Source organism: Amblyomma maculatum, chromosome 4 (assembly GCF_055883805.1).
Source record: "Amblyomma maculatum isolate TAMU_Amacu chromosome 4, ASM5588380v1, whole genome shotgun sequence".
Lineage (NCBI taxonomy): Eukaryota > Metazoa > Arthropoda > Arachnida > Ixodida > Ixodidae > Amblyomma > Amblyomma maculatum.
Window position 1 is genome coordinate 51,469,815 of NC_139347.1, and position 24,308 is coordinate 51,494,122.

Genomic DNA, 24,308 nt, shown 5'->3' on the forward strand with positions numbered 1-24,308 from the left:
GTTCCTATTGGTTGGGGATGGTGCCAGTCGGTGGCATTAGCGTTGCAATGTAGTTCACGCATTTTGCTGCTCATAGGAAATATCCCCAACACATTTGTAAGCTACAGCTCTTAGGAGAGTGAAAACATAAGTATTTTTACAATATGCATTTAACAGCATCTGGGTGGCGATATTTTAATTGATGTCCTGCGGCCAGCGAACGCTTTCTCATTCCTTCGTGCGTTAGCTTTGGAAAGTAATATAGATGAATTGGAATCTCTGCAAGGATGTCCTCAATTCAGACGTGCCGGGACACTTCGGACGCCGTGGAAATGTGCCCTTCTCTTGGTCTTTACCTCAAAACTATCGCCCGATTGAACGTCAGCATACAGCTGCCACAAATGAAGACTCCTGGAAAGAGCATTTCAAGCTGGGAAGTGATGGAGAAGTTGCGACTAGCCATAAAGCCCGATGAGTTCACCACGTTAAAAATTAGTAAAACTACTCTTGAGTTCATCCGCTTCGAAGGTGAAGTGGAAAATCGCAATGCTCTAAAGGCGGTTGTCGCTCGGCTTGAAAACAGCACGGTCAAGCTGAGCGGTTTTCCAGAGAACCTACGCGTTCGTGCGGCAGAGGCTAAGGTTTCATTTCCTACGCGGCACGACTGGGACTCGTACTTTCGCGACGCCAAAGGCATGGACGAGATGAAACCCGGTGAGCGGCCGGACACGATTTATGTGCAGGTAAGACTGCGCACGGGGTCGGAATGACTGGGTTTCGTTGCCCGTGCGTGCATCTACTGAGCTTCGTGGCAGTTTTATGTGTTTTCGTGCGGCTTCTGTCACTGTTCCTACGTCCTCGGTTCTCGAACGACGGTTTTTCTGGCGCTAATGAAAGAGCTTTGAGCGCAGCTTGAATCCATGCGACGTGTCCAAAACGATGACAGACGCGCAGTGTCCCTGTTTTTCAGGTTTTGATCATACATGCATCATGTGTGACGCTGGGCCCTCCGGGTTCAGTGCAAATGCGTTGTGCACATATATTAATTGTGAATGTGTTAAGCTATCAAGTAGATCCCAGGAGACAGGATTGCTGCATGGGCAGTAATGAGAATGAAACCTATAGCACACTTGATTCCATACAATTCATTTGGGCGTTTGCATATCTTTCATTATTAAGGTGTTACTGAGATATTGTGGTAAAAAATTACAACGTTCCTTTTCAGCTGCACTTTTATGAGATCTAGGAGCATTGCGTAGTGTTACTATCAATGGACAGTGTTTGCATCAATCTTGATTGTTTATAATTCAGCAGTATTTATTTTATCTTTCATGTCGATTCTCATGGGACCTTAGCCATAGTGATGTACAATGTACTGTCGCACTGAAGGCAGCTGTGTACAGTTTCTGTGCAAATGTTCAGGTGCCATGGTGGTGCTTCCACAACCTGCATACCTTTGTACAGGGCCTACCATGCAAGTGGTTTGCTGACAAGCGTCGCGATGCTGACCGGCCAAGTGAGCATTTGGTGCGACAGGCGTTCAGCGGACCTGGGCCAGTTCGGCGACTGGACATTCCACTGCTCGATCCATACCAGAAAGATGCAGAGGCTGCAGTGGGACGCATCTCGACCTTCTCCTTCAGCCAGGAGTTGACCTTCGATGTGTATGTCCAGTACATGGAGTACATGGGCTTTGTAAAAGCCATGGACTCGCTGCGTGGCATGAAGCTTATGCTCAAGACACCTGAAGGACGTGCCTTCACAGCCAACATCAAAGTGCGTACTGTGCTGCATGGGCTCAGTTTTAAGCAGCAGCTACATGGTAGTAGCTAGTCTTTCATTATGAACAGAATGGTAACAACCACATGTTTTTCGTTTTCTTAATCCAGAGCTCTTCACTATAGCATTCCTCATAGCCCACATGCAGCTTCAGGATGTTAAACGCCACATACCGGTGCCAATAATGTCTGGACAACGTTTTGTAGCAGCCAGCAGCACTTGAAGTACTTGCAAAGCAGAGTGCGGATGTCAGTTGGTTTGCCTACGCACTAGAACCTATTTAAGCTCGTATTCCAAGGTGAACTGAGAGTATTAAGTAGCAGCAAGTGGCCTGCTTTTCAGTGACTGCTTCCTGTTTTTGTTCTGTTAGTCACTCTAGCAAAGCATACTTTCAGTCAAGTTGGTGAAACAGAAAAGTGTACTTCAATGTAAGGATGCAGAAAAAAAGAATATCAAATGGGGGAAGGAGTAACTTGAAAGGTACATGGAATGTCCTCACAACTTGCTATAACTTGTAAAGCAGTTGGAATGTGAACAGAAGCCTTACCCTGAGCCAAGGAGGTCATATAGAACTTAAGGAGTGGAGTTGATATGTTAAAAGTGAAGCCGGTGTCTGCCTTCTTGCAAGGGGCAAAAGATGAATAACCAAATTATCCTTCTATATCAAACATTCTATTTGTGAGTCTAGGCTATTTAGCATTTGCCTGGAAATTTTATGCTTTTTTTTGTGTCATGCTGAGTAAAACTTTACTGAGAAATTTTTGACAACTTGTCTGGATTGCTTGAGCCATCTTAATGTTTACAGCTGAGCACTAATCTAGTAAAAAAAATTCAACAATGTGATGTGCTTGGTGCACCTCTTCAATATTAGCTTTTGTCACAAAGTATGTGCAGAGGTACAAATCAAAATTTTTTCTTTTTTCTTAATTTAATTCTTTGTCTAGAACCCCAAATATTAATTGTGTAGCAAATGTCCTAGCTCTGCAGGTCAACAAATTATTGAATAATCATTACATTTCTTTGTGAATCAATATCCTAACTTACAGTGCACAAGGATCGAATTCTGCTTGAATTATTTTGGCAAAGTGTTAATTGTGAATGCATAGGAGGGGCACGAAATTCTTTACCAATATCCGAATTGGTTTGGTGGTGTCGAACCTGAAACATTTTAGTAGATTAACCTCGAGATAAGGCAGTTTAGTTCTATAAAGTACCAAGGCGAAGTCAAGTGATGCATGATATGACGCCCTGACATATTGCGCATTCTTTACTGCCAAATCACATTATTCAGGGGAAAAACTTCTATTGAAAAGAAGGTTATCTGATTACTTACAGCAGCAAGACATGAAGCAAGCAAGAAGCATGCACTTGCAGAGAAATCCACCCGAAACATTTCTGTTAAGATTACTCCATTTTACAGTCAGATATCAACTGAAACAGCCACTGAGTATAGCTAATCAAATAATTGAAAACAACATAAAGAACTTATGAAGATAATTAATTATACAAGCTAATAAATTCTCATAGTTCGATTACTTAAGTGGTGCAGAGCTATGCAAATAGGATGAGAACAACAGGGCCTAAGTAGTTTCTCTGTTGCTTTGGCAGTTTTTAATATGAAAGCATTACTAGCCCTATTATGCTAAAATTTGTCTGTCATTGTTTAGTTTCTGTTGTTGTTTTAGATGCTGTCAACTCTTATTGGTACCCATAAAAATGGAGACGAGTGATACAGTCAGAAAAATAAATTCAATGAAATAAATTGGTCTGCATTGGGGTTTAAACCCAGGCTCTCTGCACACCAGGCAGGCGCGAAATGCATAGGCCATGAAATGTAGTTGAAAGTTCAACCATTTTAGAGGGGCCCTCTAGTGAATACAGTGCAGTGCATATAACTTACTACGTAACATGTGTTTGGGATGTGTACCGATGTTACAGCAATAGTAATCGTAGAATACAACCAGGGAACGCAGTAGTCTGTTATGATAACAGGTCTCATTGCACTGAAGCATTGCGTGAACTAAACACAGATGAAACCTCGAATACACTTTGACCGTGTCTTGCTACCAGGCTGCGCATGGTCTGAATATAGCCAGTCTGGTGTGCAACAAACGTGCGAGCACATTATAAGAAAGAACTTTAATGAATTGATAAACATTTGCAGTGAAACTTCAGCTGCACAGAGAGTGATGCTTTCAATTTCCCAGACGTAAGCAGTCCTAAGTGCTTTTGCCCAATTTTTTTCTTCCTCTTCTACTCGCACTATTCATACAGCTTAATATGGTATTCAAATGCTATTTATGCCATTAAAATAACAGGCTTATGCTGTAACACTACTGGCAACGCAGGCAGTGAACATTGCTTATTTGCAGGGAAAGCTTGAGTGCTCTAGGTGAAGCATATGCCACACAATGCAGGCCTTAATACATATACCATTCCCAAAACTGTGTCATCAGTTGACTTGCGCTAATATTGGAGCCCTGTTTACTATTTTGTTATATGTGCTGGCCCATTTGAAGAACTATGCTCTCAGGGCTCTACTAGTGTAAATGACCTTTGGATATACTTTAAAACTAGTTCAGAAATGCATATCTCATCAAGTGCCGTTAAACACCTGGAAAGAAGGTATGCTGAATCCTTTGGTTACAAAAAATATTCTACACGTGAAAAGAAAATTAGGAAGATGAATAATGGAACACCAGTGAATGCCTAGCACAGAAATCTCTGTCAAAATAAGTGCCCTTAGCCGGAAACTTAAGCTACTGATTAATGAGTTGAAGCAAAAGTGTTATGATTTTACACTGCAAAAGATATGTCGTGACTCAGCGCAAAAAATTGTAGGGGTTCAATGCTGCTGAACCGAATGCGGAGCGAAAGCTTTGGCTAAAGGCGACAGAGCGTTGCATCAAACACAACCAGCATTCCATCAGCAGATATTCATCAAAGTTCACCGCGTTCTGTGCAGAACCCACTTTCATGCTTGTTATGGGCATGCCTGTGTGGCATAGGGGTAACGTGAATTCAAATATCATGGCCGGCTGATTCTGATGTCATCCTCCCACATGAAAGGGGAGGCCCGGGTTGGCGCTCTTTCAGGCACCGGAAAAATGCTCAAGGGTTGCGGAGTGTAGCTTTCGCTACAAAATTATGGTTCACACTTAAACTCCGCCTTTAGACGCAACCGCGTAGGCTACCAGCCCAGATATAAAGCCCCACTTTAAACAAGCTGTATGAATATACATGGCATAGTATAGTATGGCATGGGATAACGTGGATTCAAAAGTCATGGCAGGCTGATTCTAATACCACCCCCCCTCCCCCTACATAAAGGGAGAGATCAGAGTTGGCACTCTTTCAGGCAATGGCAAAATGCTCGAGGGTAGCGTACTGTAGCTTTCACTACAAAAGTTTGGAGATACTTGGCACCAACGAAGAAGCCAATTACGGAACTAAACATGGTAGAAGGCATAATAACTAAAAGGTTCGAGGTTGGCAGTGTATTGAATTATTATTTTGTGTATTTGCAGCCAGTGATAACCAACCAGCTGATTTTGCAGCGCTGTTAAATGTTCCTAGAATAGAAAACCTGAAACTCTCAGTGGAAGATATTGTTACGGATGCGCAAGGAGGAAGAAGCGGGCAGTGGCGCGGGCAGGAGCGCTCGCGCTAGGCCCGCCAACCATTCAATAAACGTCATCTCACGGTCATCCAACATCTCTCTGTCCTCCTGTGTTCACCGGCTTGCCGCCACGTAACATTTGGTGGAGGTGTGGGGTACTTCATTATCACCCCCTCATCCTGGTCTAGAGCTTCGGCGCCCTGCGACTTCTTGCGCCGTCAGCTGAAGGTTAGGAGGCATCGCACAGCTGTTCCCAAGCCTGCCGGACCCAGCAAGACTCAGCCGTTCCTCCGCCCCGTCCCCCCCCCCCCCGCCCCGACCACAAGACACATTGAGAGAGCCGATGACTATGTGACCCTACTGAACCAGTTTGCCTACCTGAGACCCCACCGACTCAAGATGCCGCCGCACATGAACACATGACCCCTGCCCATGCCATGCGGTGCATGCCTTGGCCTCCCCCATTGAGTCATGGCAACGTGTGGCCCGAGAATGTCCTGGACTAAGGTTCATCGGGAATCATCGTGCCGGCAAGCCGTTCTATTCTTCCTTCTTCTTCTTCAAGCATCCAGACACGCCCATCATCATGCCATGGACTCATCAACATCAGTAACAATATTACCGTAACAGCATTACGAAATTGTTACTTGACATTGATGTGAGAAAATCATCTGACGTGGACGATATTCCAAGTGAATTTCTGAAAAAGTATGTCCCCTTCCCCGTATGCTGCAATAGCGGCCGAGAGATGCGTTTAGAGAGGGAGAGCGAGGCAGCAACACTGGTCGCGGTCAGCGCTGCCTTGCATGTAGACAAAATACAAAAAAAGGAAGCCCCACACCTGCTGTATATGGCTCAAAAGAAAAGTTTACTGCTCTTTTGTAATGAAGTGGCTGAGCTACAATGCTTGTAGTTGGCAGTGACTGCCTTTTTTTTTCGAATTTAAAAAGCTGCTGTTCCAAGGTTTCTATTGATTTTTGAAAAACCTCTTACTATGGGTGTATTGGAGAAGATAGCAAAGTGAGTAAGGTAATACCGCTACCAAAAGGGGGCGATTAAAAACTTGCTTGTAATTATCGGCCAATCGCTTTGGCATGCACAGCTTGAAAGGTTATTAAAGCACATCATTTCTAGGCATGTTTGACAGTGCTTAAGTGATAACAACATTGCATCCTATCAACAGTAACACAATTTGGGGAAGTAATGCTTGATTTTTGCAATATTGCTGATCTCAAGGGACAGGCTGACATTATATTTCTTGATTTTACACACGCCTTCGACAAAGTAAACCGCAGAGAAGATGAGGCAGGTTCTTAAAAATTATTCGCTGGTACAGCAGATTGAAAGCTTCTTGAGCGATTGCCGACAAGTAGTGTTCATTAAAGGAACCATATCCAGCACATGAAAAGTAAGATCAGGTGTACTTGGACCTTAATTGTTCTTGTTTTACATTGAGTAGATTATGATGGACAAGTTGAATTAAGGGAACAGGGTAGGCAAAACTTCAGAAAGAATTGATTATTTTTTGGTAATTCAAAACTCCTACTCTATCCTTTACATAATCCAGTCTTTCATTTATGCATACACATAATATTTACTCTGAAATCAACATTTTTCGAAACCTATGCGGCAACCATCCACGTCCCCCTTTGACACACCTGCTTGAGATCTGTGCCTCTCCTAATCTTTTCTCGGTACCTATTTTGTTCGCATTTAGTGGAATGGTTGTCAGTCATCCGACAACAATGAAAAGCTAGCCCATATATTTTGTTTAGTCAAACAAATATTCAGACGCAGCCAGATTACTAGCAACTTGCGGTATTTTGCTTGCGCCTCGGCGTGTTCTCGAGGGCAACCGAAATTTTTTTTATTTTTCAAGTTGGATATTTGGCGCTCATCTAATGACGAAGACAAAGAAGTGGTTGAGAAGGTGACGTTTCGACGGGAACCAGCATAAATCGATCAGCAATGACACCAAATCCCCGCAACACAATCCAGCGTCGAATGCCGCGGTTACTACAAGCTAGCGCAGAAAAGAAGTATTCATAATGGAGGTGACTAATAGGCCAGTGGCTATTGAAAAAATTAATCAGCATGTATTTCTAGAGTTTTATGTTGTAATAAAGCTCTTTCTTCAACTTCAAAGGCAATTATCTCAAAACATGAAGTTTTGCAGCATTTGACCCTGTTTCTCAAAACCTACTGGAGCTAGGGGGATAAGAATTTACAGCTATTGAGTAAACACTACTGACAGTGTGCTAAGCTAGAATTATCAACATTCATCACGAGAGTTTCGATTTAAAGGTAATTTACATGGATTTTGGCTTTAAAATTTGGTAGTCCTAGTAGAAAAAAAAAATCCAACATTCAGAAAACAATAATCCTAGTTCGGTATCACTACCTCCGATTGCTGATTATAATGATGAATGCTCTAACCCGAGCAGATCATGAGAAAAAGGGTCACAAACATTAGCTAAAATGCATGGCAGGAATAGTGCCTACCCTGTTCCCTCAAGTTTCTTTGCAGTCTGCTGCATCATTTACACTAGGATTCAGACAGTAGGTGATGAAATTAGACTACAAAAATCAGTACATAGATAAAATAAGCGACTGGCATAAATTATGACAAATATCATTGAACCTCAATAAATCGGCGTGCATTACTATCACACAAATGTAAACCGCTAGATGACTATTTGTATTGCACTATGATTATAATCTATTAGATGATGATTCTGTCATTATGCATCTATTGACTCCACTCCTACCTTAGTTCTGGAAAGGACTGGTAGTCTGTAATAAATATCTGCAACGCAAGTATCATTTGATAACTCAGGAGAATGTTTTCTAGTCCAGAAAGCATTGGCAAAATTGACAGAACATGCCAATCTGCCACTGGTTGTATCTAGTCTTATCGCAACATGAGGTGCGAGAAACATAATATTGGCACTCTCAATAAAGGATTTTAACACCTGAATGACTTCATTACGACTTCCTCTACTGTGCACGCACGCAAATCCTCATGAAACTCGCGTGGTGCACTTGCGCTGGCCAGTGCCACGTTTGCCCCTTGCAACTTGGCTGCCGCAGGCTAAACGCACTCACATTGGTGCGTTTGGGGGACTGCCACTCGAGAAGTTTTATTGAACCTCCTTGCCCTGAGCATGGTTCTTCTTAACCATCGTTGGTTATGGAGAAGAACAGGCGGAGGAAATGGCCGCATGTGCAATGCATTATCTGGGTCCGCTTGGTTTCTGAGGTTGAATAAGAACTCATCTGCCTGGTTCAACAGCAGATGCTTCAACAGCAGTTCCGAGGTTGCTGTGTCGATTGCTATGATGTGGTGAAAGAAAGGCGTATGGTCTGAAGGTAGTGCTGGTATTGAATGAAATGCAGACAAAACTACTGAAAGGTGAGCATAAATATGAAGACATTTTTTAAAGTTGGGGTGAACTGAACTCTAGTGCAGCTGATTTCCACTTTAAAGTGGAATTTGAAATTGCTACATCCAAATAAAATTTAGCAGTGCCCTAGTGCCCTCTTTCCCAAAAGCATGCTATCCTTTGGCACAGTACAGAATCGACACTCTTTCACCACCATTGCAGCGACCTTTGTCGAGCAGAAGAACAAAGTGTCTGTTCTGTACCAGCCACCCTACAGCTTGGACCTACACCACACAGTGTTGGCTGTTTTTTAAGAAAAAGGAACTCCCAAAGTGCACTTTCTTCCCATTGAAGAAGAGGTAACCAACTCTGAGGGTACCTGCAGCAGCCTAATTTACATTGCTCGATAAAAGACTTACAGCCAAGTAGGCAAAACTTGTTGCTAGAATTCGAGGGCAGGGCTGACGAGTGCCTGTTGCTGCTCTTGGTGCAGGTGGACTTTGACAAGTCGAGGCACCTGAGTGATGACAGCATCCAGAGGCGGCAGCAGGAGAGGCGGAAGCTGGAGGTCCTGGAAAAAGAGCGGGAGGAGCGGGTTCTGCGGGAACGTCTGGAAGAAGAACGGATGCGAGAGGCAGAAAGGTGAGCATGGCAGTGCATAACTCTCCTGACTGAATTACAGTCCATTGCTTGAGGCTGTAAGCTTTGTGGACGTGAAATATCCATACCGCAGAATAGTAAGTAGCCCTAGGAGGCGCATTCTGAAGTGGCGCAAGATCAACCGCTAGCATGCTGATTAAAAGAAGGTCAGTGTGACATTGGTCTGGCTTCTTGAACGGGGCATACAAGCTGAAAGGCAGCCTACACTGATGCTTCTTTTTTTTTTTTTTCTCTTTCCTCTTCAGCAATAAGCTTTGACAGATGGAGTTACTGATTTTGCTCAAAGGGTGCGGGAAACAAATTGTTCATTGTGGGCTTCTGTATAAGACAAGACATTAGTAAATATAGATACCATGTGATATTGGCTCATGCCCGGTAAATAATTTGTTATTTTCTTTTACTTATAATTTTGATTTCGTTTTAACAGTCAAGAGGTACTTATGGTGTCACAAATACATACATGAGGCCATGCAAGGCATACATAAACTGCGGTATAATAACCGTTTGACCATTTGCTGTTCTTTTGGCTTCTGGAACAGGCTAGCATAAGAGGTGGAGTAAGTCGGAATGGCAAAACAGCAAATCTATTCAGGCTTGGTATGGTTCGTATTATTTCTTCTGCCTTAAAGATGCATACTTGCGCAAGGGAGATGGACAAAAAAAAAAGTAAAGAAACACATAAATTATGTTCAGAGCACCTAAGACTGCACAGCATAAAAAGCATGTTCATGCTGTATTTTAAGTAACACGTAAAATACACACAGAGTATACATGTTTCACTTCGTTTAGCCTTTTTTGCTTTTTGAAAGTGCATATACCTTTGAAAAAATAAGCCAACTTGCTCAAAAGAAAGTACTTGTTGATCATAGTAGAACGCTGCTATACTAAACTCGGATATAGTAGAAGCTCTGTTATAGTTAAGTGAAACTGAAGTCCCAGTTCATTTTTCACAGACGGCTCGACATTTTCCCACCTTTATAGTGAGGACATTTTTGGCAAGTCGTTATTGGTCGTTATTATTTTTGGCAAGTCGTTGGCATTGGTTATAGTAAAGTGCTTCTGGCCGCGGCGACGACTTCCCACGAAATGGCAATGCCGCACGAGCGCTATTTAAAATCGCGAGGCTTTTTTTTTTTTTTTTTTTAAGAAATAGAAACATCGTTTTTTGTTTTTTTTTTAATGGCTTTGCTACCAAGCTTAACAGCACTCAGAAGAAGCCAACTTCACGTAGGTCTTGGAGCTGTGAGGAAAAGCATGCAGCGTGTAAGGGGCAGAAAAAAGTAAAGCTGTCTACAAACATGGAAAGAAGGCAGCGCGCTCCATTCAGAAAGCAAGAGAGTAAAAATGCAGCGAGAAATAAGGGGAGGAAGAAATGGCCGCACATTCGTAGCACTGTGCAGCACGAGGCAGTGCTGGCAAGAACTGGAGACGCGGCGTATGCGGTCTTGCAGTGCTTGATTGCCACGCAGATTTTTCATTTTCTCATCTATTGCATTTTAAAAGAAAGACAGAAACAGTGGAAAATGATGCCGTGTTCATGCAAGGCCTTGGTATTTACCTGAAATTAAGCTTTCATATTTGAAACCACATTGCCCTCATGTAAGATGTAAAAAAAAAAAATTTTGTATAACTGAAAAAATAAAATTGCTCGAAGAGACAATAAGAGAGTTATGGAAGGTATTTTAGAGTTGTTTGTTCATTAAGCAACAAGACATGTTCAGTAAGTAGCCATTTAATTACCAGACAGCATCTTCGAGACCATGGATTTTCACCAACAACAGATTTCGTAAAGATTCTTATATAGTAAAGGTTTTCTTACTGGTCCCTGTGACTTTACTATAAAGGGGTTCTACTAGCTCCCTTTGATCTCTAACTTCGCAAAAAAGTTTTGTCAAAACAGCTTCCATGCAAATCTGAGCACCCCATTTTTTACTAAGGAAGAGTGCATAGACAAGCCTGCCAGCACTTACTTAGTCTTCAAGCCTGAACTGTCTGAGTGCCGATGTGGCGCGGCGTCGGGTGCACGATTTCTACCTTTTTGTGTTGCTGTGTCCAGACACTACACGATAGCTGGGGGTACAGAATGCCAAAAGTGACCCCGATAACTCTATCAGCGGCCATTCAACGGAAGCCAGCAGGTTTTGCAGACATCACAGGCCCGTGTTGCTTTGTTTGATGTCAGGTGTGTGACAGCCGTAACTGAAGTCATAATGAGTTTGGAGAGGGCAGCCCCAGCTCGAAGTTCAAGTGAACTGTAATTGCGTTTGCCAATGATGTTTACCTTGAAAATAGGAAGGGGGGAGGGGGGGACCTAAACACCTTCCCCCCCTCACTTTCAACATTGTGATCTTGAAGAATGAAGGTTCTTAGAATTGAGTAAATACAGCAGAGCGAATTATTACTTGTTATGGCTCACTATTGAATAAACAATGCTACTACGTATGTGTCATTTACTGCATTGTGGTCGCGCCACCATTAAAAACAATTGCACAAAAAATTTATTGCCTACACCCCTTAAAGCCTGAAATGATTACCTTCGGAGGAACAGTGGTGGTGCCCTTTATTGTGGCCACTATAGTGATATTTTAGGAGATATATATTAGGAGAAATATGGGAGAGGCCTTCGCCCTGCAGTGGGTATAGTCAGGTTGGTGATGATGATGATAGTGATATTTTGGTTACCCCCATCGTGAGCTTCCATGTTAGTTACTGTCTGCTGCGGTCTTGTCAAGTGTTGCAAAGGTTGGTATACTTTGTTGTTACAGGAACACAGGTAAATCTAGCTCTGACAAAACTGGAAAATGGCCACTTTTGTTTTGTTGCATCCAGGTTTCCGTTATGCAGTTTTCACATCAAAATTCGAAATGACAATGCAGAACGGAAGCGAGATTGAGGAGTGAATGTAAGGAAAACCACCTTGAAAGTGGTTATAGTAAATGCCCATTTTCGTAAGTTACAGAGGCAGTGAAACATTTCGTGATCGCGCTAAAGGCACGACATGACTGCAAAACTAGTTTCAACCTCTGCCGTGGTTTCAACCTCGAAACAAGAGGGTGGGGAGAGGGGATGGTGGAGAAGTCAGAGTCTGCTGGAGGCACCATGGCCAGGCTAGGAGAGAGAGAGTGCAGCTGCGCCACCATCAGGCAAGAAGGCGCCTGTGTCTTCGCGCATGTTCCTGCTCGCCTGCCACCATTTCAAACCGACTCTGCCTCGCGTCGTCGTCGCTCTCCGCTGTTCGCGCTGCAAAGTGAATAAGTGAGCAAGCCTTATTGCATTAAAACAAAAAGAAAGATAAGTGGGCCCTTAGTCCAGGGCCAAAAAGAAAAACAATAATAAAAACGATTGCACATCTGGGAGGGCCCTGTTGAAAATCTGGCACATGAGAACCTTCCAGTATGTCACCGTGTCTTTCCCCTCGGGTGGAGCGAACCACTATCGACATGATTGAGGTGGATAATTGGGTGGGAGAGTTGATGCTCTTGACAACATTGGAGGCTGTGTGAGCAGTCCCACATCACATTCACAATATCAGGGCATCCCTAGCATTAAGCCCATTTAGGGCAGAAAAGATGACCAGCGAGGTAACGAAGGATGTGAGGGTAGAGAAGACTTTGTGTCTGTGTTTGTCGGACAGAGCAGGTATCTCAATGGGGATAGGGCTTGTAAAGGTATGGTAGTAGGAAGCAGTCTGCCATGGCGTCTTGAGGTGCCTAGCTTGTTTTTGGCAGTCTGTGGGGGGGGGGGGGGGGGTGATAGTGGGGGAGCAAAGGAGTGCGCGAGTCTCCCAGAAGATCTGTGGCATGAAGAGTTGATCAGCCCAGCACTTTGTCGTGACCCAGTGTCTAGTGTATAGGTCATGCCCTGTTAAAGAGTTGTGAACTGAGAGTTGACGCCGCATGGTCCGAGGGGGGGTAGGCGCGTAGTCAAGAAAAGCACTAAGTGCGTCTTGGCTGTCGGTAATTATGATGTGATGGCCAGGAATGATATGGCAAAGTATGACGGATACTAAGGCCTGGGTCTCGAGAGATAAGGGGGTGGGAACATGGGAGAAGTGGGTGACAACAGGGAGTTGTTTTTGGGCTGTGGTAGTCACCGTGCCTAGCTGAGTCTTGACATAACAGTGTGTATAGATAATCTTTGTTGGGTCTGGGTAGTGGTAGAGAAATGTGCAGATACGAGGCTTCATGTGGCTAGCATGGTTTACTTACCCCTCAACATGCATGCATGTTGCGGGGTAAGGGTGGTATGTGTATACCAGGCAGAGTTGCCCCAAGGATGTCGTTTTGGCCCTACTATCATCATGCATGAGCTATCGGCGCCGGAATCTCATGAGCAACCGCGTAGCGGCAGTGGGCACTCTCAGCTCGCCCCATGTATTTCTTTTCTTTAATCTGTTATTTTTCACTGCTTTTGAGCATACCTGTTCCAAAAGAAAAAGCAGTGGAGACAGCTGTGTTGCCACATAGATGCGCCCTCAGCGCTGAGACTTAGCACATTGTATAAACTGTGGTTGCTTGTTGCAATCGTAGATGTTCCCCACACGTCAATTTCTGCTTCATCGTCATGAAACTTGCAAGGTTCTGTGAAATTTTCAATAATTCAGCACTAGCTAAAAGATAGTCAGCGTCACGAGGTTGTTATATCAAGGTCAACCACCGCAACGTGTTGTTACATGGAGTTTTCAAATACATGCACTTGGTAAGGGCCAGCATTGGTGAATCAGAAATGTTCGTAATATTGAGAAATTTGCTACATGGAGGTTTGTTGCATAGAGGCTTAACTGTATGTACACATCATTTATTGCACATTGCAATTCCAGTTGCAATATGCAGTATGAAATATGCTTCCGCAACCTGAAGCTAGGAGTCAGTTTGTGCCATGACTATTACATGAGAGACCTTTAGAGCACGCACCTTTGTCCTTTGGTTTGAACAGATGGTTTACACTGCAGTATGAAAGCCTGAGCAAACTGGTCAGTTGGACATGTCTAGAAACAACCTAGACGCCACGTAATAGGTCAGATTTTAAGGCGAAAGCCTTTATGAGCTCATGAATGTGTCTGTCCGTTCATGCATCCGCAAGAAGTGTCACACTTCTTCGCAAGATTCTTGTTTGCCTTTAAATCTGTCAGTGAGGAACTTTAGTTACTGGTAGATAGTGACCGGTAGCGACAGTTAGTGATAATGATGATGACAGTGATAGTTCCTGGTTATGGCAGTGACAGTTGATGATGATAGTGATAGCGATGTCAGCACTCGTGACTGATTGTGACGTCATCACCTGGTGACATTATCGGTTATGACCGGATGTGATATCATGGCGAATGTGATACCGTCATGACGTCACATCTGGTCATGTCTAATAACCAGAACTGACGTCACATAATGCATATGTGAAGCTGATTCCGCCAAGTATCTGATACTCGTGTTCGTGCTGCGCCTTTTATTTGGCGCTTCTTCAAAGGCCGCACCACACTGCACACAGAAGCAGACGTAGTAAGGCAGGAATCAGCAGCGTTTAAAACAAAGGTTTTCGCCTCATTGCACTTTAGTAGTCCGAAGTGCCCGTCTAGAATTTTTATTATACAATATGGGCTATTCTTTTCCTTCTGCTGAAGCCAGGCATTAGGCATAGACGTTAGGCATAGAAGAGAGATGTACTGAACAAATCCAGCTTGCTTTGATCAGGGGCTGTAAGGAATGACATGCATTTTGGTACAGTATGGCAAGAAGCCTGTTGGTGCTCTGGTTCACTGGGTGAATTTAAGGGAACTGTCCAGGGCGTTAATTTCACTTAGCACAAGTGATTCTGTTTGTCGCAGGCGGCGTCAGCGGGAGGAAGAGGAGCAGAGGGAACGTAGGCGCGAAGAGCGGCAGCGTCGACGCGAAGAGCGCAAAAGGCGCGAGGAAGAAGACGAAGCTAAAAGAAGGAAGGAAGAGGAGGAAGCCATGAAGAGGTGCCTGTGAGGAATTTAACATCTATCAGTCTAGGCCAGTTCATTAGCAGGCTCTAAGCTGGCATTCTGTTCTGGAGAAAGCAGTTTCTTCACTTTGCCTGACACAGCTTAACATTGCAGTAGCTCTGTATGGCTTGGCTTTGGGATGCATTAGGTCTAAGAGCAAGGCTTTTGTCGGCTCATTGCTGTCGGTGCTGTTTCTTTAGCAGTGGTGCAGATCCCACCATGCCTGTAACTACAGAGGAGGGGTGCCCGGGTACTGGCTTAGTAAACCTGTGTTGAAATGTTTAAAGGGAAAAGCAACCTTTATGCCACATCAGGTTCATTTGCAGCTGTGCTGCTTGTAAAATGTTTGCGTATACATCTTTGGTTACTGTAACAAGCATGCAGTCGTGGTAAGGTGTTAGGATGCCTTGTTCCTTGTTATACTGTGTGTTCCATATTTATCTGTCCAGGTTGTAAAAAATTCTGCCCTGCAAACTACTGGACTGTTTTGACTTAAACGTGATCGACAAGAAGCTTGTGATGGTCTAAGTCTTTCAATAATACCCTTGCTACATGGGTGCTTTGAATGGCATTCAAACTTAAAGGCTACATAAGAATTTTAGCTGCAACATTTTATTTCTTCTTGCATATCTCATTAAGACTGCTGTTTTCAATAATAAAATGCATTTGTTTTTAAATTGGGGATAAAAACTGGTCTTTGGGCAGCATAGCCATCTTTGCTTTTGCCATTTCTACTATGGGTTCACCATTGTATTATATGTGGTCAATTTATTTAAAGATGCATGCAATAAAAGTAATAGATATTAAGTCTGCGCAGAGCCTACACCAGCTGCCGCTGCCTCACGCTTTCACTGGTCACATTACACTTGAGCACAAACTATGCACATACTGACAGCTCCGACAATGCTAGGTTGTCTCGCGACACAGACCTCTTATGGTGTCGCATAGTACTTGGGCTGTGCCCAACCTGTGATACTGAAATGCTCTTTGTGAGTTTACAAGTCAAAGGCATTCCAAAATCTCATAGTGCTGCATTGACTGGAATGTCATTTGAACCGAATGCCTTTGAAAAACATCATGTAGCAGCAAATGCTCGGCAGTTGAGTGGAATGGTATTATGTTGAAGGTATTCAAAGCGCCCATGTAGCAGGGATATAATTTAACATTGGAACTTGCCTGACTTTTCTTGATTCAACAGAATGCTGCTGCAGAATGCTTTGTTAAGGTAAGTAAAGCAGCCAGTTAGGATGCGCCAGATTATGGGACATTGGTTGCTTCATAGCTAGCCAGATGGCGCAGTCGGTCGAGACTGCTGCTTTGTTTGCCTCGGCGAATTAACTCTGCCACAGCCGTCTGCCATATTTTCACCAAATCTGGAAAATACAGACAACATTCTGATGGCGACTTATGGAAAAACTTAAGTCATCACAAGCTACCTTGTAGTTGGTGGCCGAGTACAAATAGTTGAATAGTTTGCAGAAAATATTTTTTTGCAGCCCAGGCAGATAAATACAGAATATGCAGTATCATAGACCTGCGCAACACTTGGTGGCAGATCAAACCATAATTCTGCTGATGGTAGCCTTTCCTCTGATACTATAATGCTTCCTCTTGTGTCTAGGTATCAAGAGGAGCTGAAGAGAAAATGGGAAGAGGAATCGGCTAGGAGGAAAAGAGAAGAGGACTTAAGAAAAAATGAGGAAGAGGAAGAGAAAAAGCGAAAGGAGGAAGAGGAAGAGAGGAAGCAAAAGATGGAAGAAGAAAAAGACAAGAAGAGAAAGATGGAAGAAGAGGAAGACAAGAAGAGAAAGAAAGAGGAAGAGGAAAAGAGGAAGCGAAAGAAGGAAGAAGAAGAAGACAGGAAAAGAAAAAGAGAGGAAGAGGAAGACAGAAGGCGAAAGAAAGAAGAGGAAGAAGATAGGAAACGAAGGAGGGAAGAAGAGGAAGACAGCAAGCGAAAGAAGGAAGAGGGGGAAGGTAAGAAACGAAAGAAGGAAGAGGAGGAAAGTAAGAAACGAAAGAAGGTTGAAGAGGAACATAGGAAACGAAAGAAGCAGAAAGCCCAGCTTAAATGGCATCACGAGAGCAACCGTAAGCGGAGCAGTGACAGGAAAAAGGCTAAGCACAAACGCAGGAAAAAAGAGGATTGTTTTTCCTCTGGTGTTGAAGATGCTTCCACAAGGCAGTCAGAGGAGCTGCAACGTCTTGCTGCAAAACAATGCCTTGGAGATCTACAACATACAGTTGAACAAAAGTGCCTTGCAGAAGAACAGTGTGCTGCAGAACAGCAAAGACTCGCTGATGAACAGAAACTTGCTGAACAGCAGCGTATCACAGAACTACAACGAATAGCTGAACAGGAGTATATTGCTGAACAGGAACGCATTGAAGAGCAGAAACGCATAGCTGAGGAACAGCGCCAGGTAGCAGAGTCTCAAGCAAGACAGCAGGAGTGTGCTGCAGAGGCCACACGCAAGCTGCAGGCAACTCATTTGCTTCAGGAACTTTTCGATCTTGTTCGGGTAAGCCAGTAACTTCTTGATGAGTGCACCAGTCTGATATTTTTTGTCACTGGGTAGACTGAGTTGTGCACCATCAGGTCAGCAGTCTAAGATACATAAAGCAGCTAGCTACTTGCAAAGCTTTTGGAGGACTTTCAGGAGCTGTAGTAGAAAGTGCACTGTTCTTTTTTTTTTTTTTCTCTAGGGGCAGGTAGAATAATTGCAAACTTAATTCATGCAATAGTAATCCCGCTTGCACTTTAGCATCACCTCCATCATCAGCACGCAACTGATCCCTAGTTGCTGAGGCCAAGCCTAATTGTGCAATCTGTTCATGAGCTGTGCAGTGCACCATTTTCCACAACTACATGCACTGCCTGTTTTTTGTATTTGTGGCACAGGTGGTAGGCCTCTGCTGTCACCTGCAGTCCTCCACTTTTTGCTGCTTGCTCCTTTTTTGGTACTTCGTTTATTAGTTTATTGACAAATACTGTGGTTGGAAATGTAGTCATGGCAGGTGTGGTTGCTGGTAAACAAAAGTAAGTCATAACACATGCATGTGGAAACAACGCAAAGAGATGTTGACAGTTGGAAGAAATAGGATGCTGCACATGCCATTTTTCCCAACAGTTCATTGCACTCATGTGACAGAACATTCAGATAACTCCCCGACTCTTGTTGCATAATAGAGCACTTGCTTTACAAGCTGCACTCAGCAAAGTGTTGAAGTTGTGCCACAGCTCGTGTGTGTGTGTGTATGAGAAGAAGAAACTATTTAGCAATCAAGATATGACGTGAATGAATTGCTATTCAATGACACTCTCATGTGTGAAAAAATGCGTGAAAAAATGCTTAGTTAGTTTCCCATGGACTGAATTGAAAAAAAAAAAAGGGTTCCCGTTAAAGGGGCATTGCAGTGCTATATAATAAAGATGTAATAAGGGAGCAATTACTCATTGACATCTACCCAAGCGCACCCATACGGCTACAAAGGAAAGCTATACAGCTTTTTGAAAAACTTGTAGTTTAAGAAAAATTCGTCCTGGTCCGGGATTCGAACCCGGGACCACTGCCTTTCCGGGGCAGTCACTCTACCAACTGAGCTAACCGGAACGGTCAGCAGATCAGATGGTAGGGCGAGAGCGAATTGATCTATAACTCGAAGTGGGAATGGTGTTGGTCAGGTATTTAGGGGAATCCCCCAAGGTGGAGTTCGAGTTCCCACTTCGAGTTATAGGTAAATTTATTCTCACCCTACCATCTGTTCTGCTGACCGTCCTGGTTAGCTCAGTTAGTATAGTAACTGACCCGGAAAGGCGGTGTTCCCGGGTTCGATCCCCAGACCAGGACAAATTTTTCTTTAACTACATAGTTTCTGAGAAAGCTGTATAGCCTTTTTTTGTAGCCGTATGAGTGGATGTCTTGAGTGTTTGAGTGGATGTCAGTGAGTAATTACTCCCTTATTACAAATCTACTCCACCTTGGGGGATTCTCCTAAATATTTGAATATAATAAAGATGCAGTATACCCGAGATTTTGAAAAATGTTTTTTCCTCACTTGTCACCCCTTTTTACAAGCATGTGTCTCGCTGTGGGGACTCAGTTATTGGGGCATTCGAATGTTGATCCCAAGGAAACTTACGACACCCATTTAGTATGCTTTGTCAATGCATATTATACCTTTGTCACATGAACACTTTCGATCTCATTGAACTCCATCTGCATTCAACTCAATGTAGATCGAGGTTGTCACACGGCAACTTTCAAGTGCAATCGAGCCCAAGTCTGCTTGGCTCGAAGTCGCTTCCTCAAGCGCTCTTGAGTTTTCAAGCACATTCAAGAGCGGGCGCCGCCACATTTGACGTCACCAAGCGCACAAAAAGGAAACTTCTCAATTGTCATTCAAAACGACCGTGTAGCACCAGATGTTTCAATCCTTCTTAAAAACCTCAATGCAGATTGAGTTCAATGAGGATCGAAAATGCTTATGTGGCAGGGGTATTAAAGAAAAAACCTTTCATGGTCGAAATTTCCAGGCTTTCCACTATGCTGCCCCTCGTAGCTGATGTTGCTTTTGAGATGCTGAACCCTATAAACCAAACCAAACCAAACAGTTTGGTTTGACCTCAACCTTTGGCCTTTGACCTCATCCACTTGGCCCCACTGCAGGACTTCCGAAGTCCACAGAAATTCCCCAGGGATGCGTACATTGCCGATATGCGGGTGCAAAGTGGCTGGCTGGCCACAGCCACAGTAGCTATGTGACAGCTAAAAGAATCTACTCTTAGTCATTCTTTAACTTACATGTGTAGGCATATGCTGAAGAAGGGAGCGAGTTTGATAGTATCACTGGAAAGAGCTTGCTAACTTTTGAGTGTAATGTATTTTATGTTGTGCAGAAGCACGGATGATTTGGCTCAGATATTCATGACAACACAATCTAACGATTGAGAAAGAGTGTTTACTACATTCAAAACATGTCTTAGGGCATAATGAAGCATCAAACTGCGTGTAGGGCAGGACACAGGAGAGAAGTGGGCAGGACGAGCACAGAATTACAATCAGTTTATTGAAGCAATGCCTCATACTTCCTTCAAACAACAGTATGCACGCGTGCCAAACACTCCACTGTTTACATAAAACATGGTTACCTTATCAAGCCAAGGAAGCTAAATTCCTCCTTTTACTAGTGCACAGAAGGCTCGCTAACCCAGTTATTGGAACCATATTTGTGAATGTCCAAGGCTTCATAAATATCATGCACCTTGTCTCTGGCGCTGCTAATCATCTTGGTTTCCTTGAAAAATGACTTACACTTAAACATCCATCCGCAGTGTGAGCCTAGGGAGTTGCTATGCCCCTATAAACACTTGTTGATGCAGCGTCCCGTCTGTCCCATATAAACTAAGCTGCAGATGAGCGGATTTCATATACCACTGCTGTTTTGCAGGGCACATACCTAGTTCTGTGACTGATGCCACAGCTAGCTAGCTAGCTAGCTAGTTGTCATTCTTGATCAGTTGGCACAGACAACACAGCTTGCTGTGCGCCAAATAGAAAATGCTCACATCGAATTTACTGCTCGCCCACCTCAGACCATGCGAGACCTTGTATGCATAAGAACTTCATACTTCGGCCACTGGTGGTTATCTAGCGTGAACCAGTGTGTTGTGGCATAGGCCAAAGGCTTGCAACTCCCTTGAGGAGGACAGGGGAAGCCGTCGGAACGTAGGCGAGACATTTGAGAAAAAAAACTAGTCTCCACCATGGGTGCAAACACGTTTTAACTAGAGGCAACGCAGGTAGATGAGATTCCCCTCTTGACTCTTTTTTGAGTGGCAGGAGTGATAAGGCGACAGAACCTTGTTGTCCTTGGAATATATGCCAAACACTGGTGAATATCATTAAAAAACTGTTTTAGATCTAAAAACTGCGGAGAGGAGTTCACAGGGAGTTAAAATATAAAATTCAAACTAGTGGCCACCATCTTAAATGACGCTAAAACTTCTTCAGTGAGAGTGTTGCGCAAGTTCTTTTCTGAGCAGATTGCTTGGCCATTTTGCGAGCACGTAGCATCTTAAAGGGGTGCTGAGACGCCGAATGCAAATTGAAGCTAGCCTGTATCGATACATTTCTGCATTCTGGTCACTAAGATGCACAGTCACTGAAAATAACCTTTTATAAGCCAGAAAAGACCACTAACTGAATACAGGTGTCATTATCACTGTCCAGTCTGCAAGTGAAATGCTTGCGAATTGATTTTTTGGATGCGGTTTGCAGATGCTTTGCTAAACCAACCATTTGCGTCAAAAAGGCCAGTAACGAAGTTGCAAGTGTGAAGCGACTGCAGGGGAATTCTTAAATCCGACTTCCCGAGTGCTAAGGGTGCCATTATAATGTAGCTGAAGAAATGGCAGCACACCCAAAAGGGCCAAAAGAATTTTCACTGAGAACAGTAATTGCTTGGCATTGTCATCTTCTGTATCCCCTTAAAGTAGATGACATGCCTATATGTCAAGAGAAGCCTTAGTAATTTATTTCAATTAGTTTCTGATAAAAAGCAAGCATCACGCATCACATCTTAGGTATCACATTATTTTGATAGGTGTTAAAAATGGGTTTTTATAAGCTGTATGCTGCTGTGCGGCCTGTGAAAACATTTTTCAATAGTAGGGGAGGTGGAACAAGGTGGAAGTACAAAATATATGACACTGCTGTGGGTCGCAAACATGCTAGACGCATCTTTTTTTTTTCTTTTTTTTTTTATACTTATGATAAGGTTGTTTCCTGTACATTCCTTGTCGCATTGCGAGTGTGGTTGGATTCTTCTTTTTCAACAACGTGGTTTGATTCAAAGTATTTGTCATGATTCCTTGACCTTTCTTTTCAGGCACAAAAATTGCAGGAAGAAGAAGAGAAGAAAAAGAGCTGCGAAGCGGAGGAAGACAACCTTCGTGAGCATCTGTTGCACCAGGAGCAGGTGCTGCGGGAGAAGTTGCTGAGGAATCTTGAAGCCAAAAAACGCCAGAGGGCCCTTGAGGCAAAGGTGCAGTCCGGCAAAAACCCCCCTGTCCTCATTAGAGCAAGCCAAAGCTGACTGGAGTCCATGCTGGTCTCCCATCACACTGTTGGTCTGCTTTGTAAATATACACATGCTCAGAATCGGTTCCTTGTGTTGTGCTTACTGCCATAGCATTGACACAGCTCTTATTTGCATGAAACAGTGTTGATAGGATGCAATTGCACTGATGTATTGCTTAGAGTGTCGCTGAGAATTGACAAGTGGCACCTGGTGCTGTTACATGGTGCCTTGCCCCGATCTTGCTTCAATAGCTTCTTGCGGCACTGTGGGTGTAACTTTTCAAATTCTTTTAGAATCGTCTAGACCCATCTTTATGAATTCAGTGATGGTGGCTATTTTTGGAATACCTACTAGACAGAATAAGTAGAGCCACTTCATGTCTAGAAAGAAGAATAAAAAAAAAACAGTAAATAAATATGTACACTGTGGAACTTTGCAGTGTGCCTAGGAAGAGCTCTCGGCTGTTGTAGCTTTTTTATTCTGTTACACAGAGAAAGGTTTTACCAAAGGACATTGCAGCTGAGTTTAGTTTTCATTGTGGAAACATCTTTGGATGATAAAAAAAATAATTGGACATTTTTTTAAGAACAGAGTTGCAGTTCCATCATCATGGAAGGATGCACCGTGCGTGAATTCTTAGTTTTTTAGCCACTCATGTTATTTTTGCAAAATAGGGGGTTCAAATATGTGCACATAAATTTTCACGTTTTCCTCTGTAGCAGAACATAACGTCTGAAAGAGGCAGGAAAGAGGCAGAAATATGCAGGTCACTCTGTACCTTATGATGTAATTTGGCAGATGAAAAAGTTGCTTAACCAGGTAGCAGAAAACGTTATATTTTAGCATTATTCACTTATCATTATGAACATTGAAATAACATTATTTGTTCTAGGATAACATTAGCCTAGCATTAAAATTTAACATACGAGGTATGCCATGTCCAAAACGCTCGTGCAACATTTTAGATAAAAGTGAATACTGCTAGTAATCAAGTATTAGTATACCATAATGTAACTTGACACATAATTATTTTTTATGTTTAAAACGTTATGAAATGTTCCACAAGGACTTGAAATTAGCGTTAGAAACGAATGTTGTGTAACATGCAAATACGCAACCCGTGAAGCTTCTTGTACTGCTTACAATTCATACTGAGCACAATAACCCATTGTAATGGAAGTCAGGACTGAACTCTTTAATATTGCAGTTATGTGTCGATAACGTCTATGAAATTCTAACCTATATTAGACAAACGTTACTGCACCATAAAAAAAATAAAGTTTGCTTCAATCGCCTAATTTAAGCACTGTTTCAAAAATTTTTTCTATATTTCAGGCGGTAACGATAAACTGCAACCAACAGAGCTTTACTGAATGCCTTAGCTAGCGCCAGCCATAGATTATGCATATACTGCTGAAATAAATTTACCGAGCTTTACTCATAAACATTTCACCTTTAACACTTTTGGGGAACAGTGATGCCATAGCCCAAGAGAATTTCACAAATCAGGTGAGTGGCATGCCTTTTTACAGTGTTCAGCTGTACTGCTCGCTTGCCGTTTTAGCATTCTTCATCAGAGTTGATTGAGGCTCCCAGTGCATGTGCACAATACAACTTGGCCCGGCTTTTCAAAATTACACATACAGATGTCGATAATGTATGAAAAACATTACATTAAGGTTTGTGTATATTTCATCAGTGTTAGAAAAAAAAAAAGGGATTAAGGCTATTAGCACTTGCAACAGTTAGGGTGCAGTAAATGAAGTCCTTTACTATGGCATCTCTCACAGCCCATATGTAGTGTCCAGACGTTGCGCCTTACCACATAACTTTCAAGATGCAC

The 24,308-nt window shown here is 43.1% G+C and overlaps 1 protein-coding gene across 2 annotated transcripts; it reads left to right on the forward strand.

The window, feature by feature from the left end:
* Window positions 1–24,075, forward strand: LOC146190987 (uncharacterized). Of its 2 annotated transcripts, none has more exons than XM_084601404.1 (6): window positions 1–722; window positions 1,444–1,755; window positions 9,254–9,402; window positions 15,242–15,382; window positions 17,004–17,904; window positions 22,274–24,075. In XM_084601404.1, the coding sequence occupies exons 1-6, from the start codon at window positions 267–269 to the stop codon at window positions 22,478–22,480; spliced, it is 2,166 nt and encodes a 721-aa protein (XP_084457530.1). In that variant the 5' UTR covers window positions 1–266; the 3' UTR covers window positions 22,481–24,075. The 2 variants fall into 2 exon arrangements, with proteins under 2 accessions (XP_084457530.1, XP_084457531.1); XM_084601405.1 differs by having other exon boundaries at window positions 15,242–15,376; window positions 22,274–24,074.
* Window positions 24,076–24,308: the final 233 nt, after the last annotated feature.

Excerpts from the sequence above, each read along its gene's own strand:
- LOC146190987 (XM_084601404.1), top strand. The coding sequence starts at position 267 with ATGTCCTCAATTCAGACGTGCCGGGACACTTCGGACGCCGTGGAAATG. Across the intron at positions 9,403-15,241 it reads CGGATGCGAGAGGCAGAAAG|GCGGCGTCAGCGGGAGGAAG; the intron begins GTGAGCATGGCA and ends TGTTTGTCGCAG. Across the intron at positions 15,383-17,003 it reads GAAGCCATGAAGAGGTGCCT|GTATCAAGAGGAGCTGAAGA; the intron begins GTGAGGAATTTA and ends TCTTGTGTCTAG.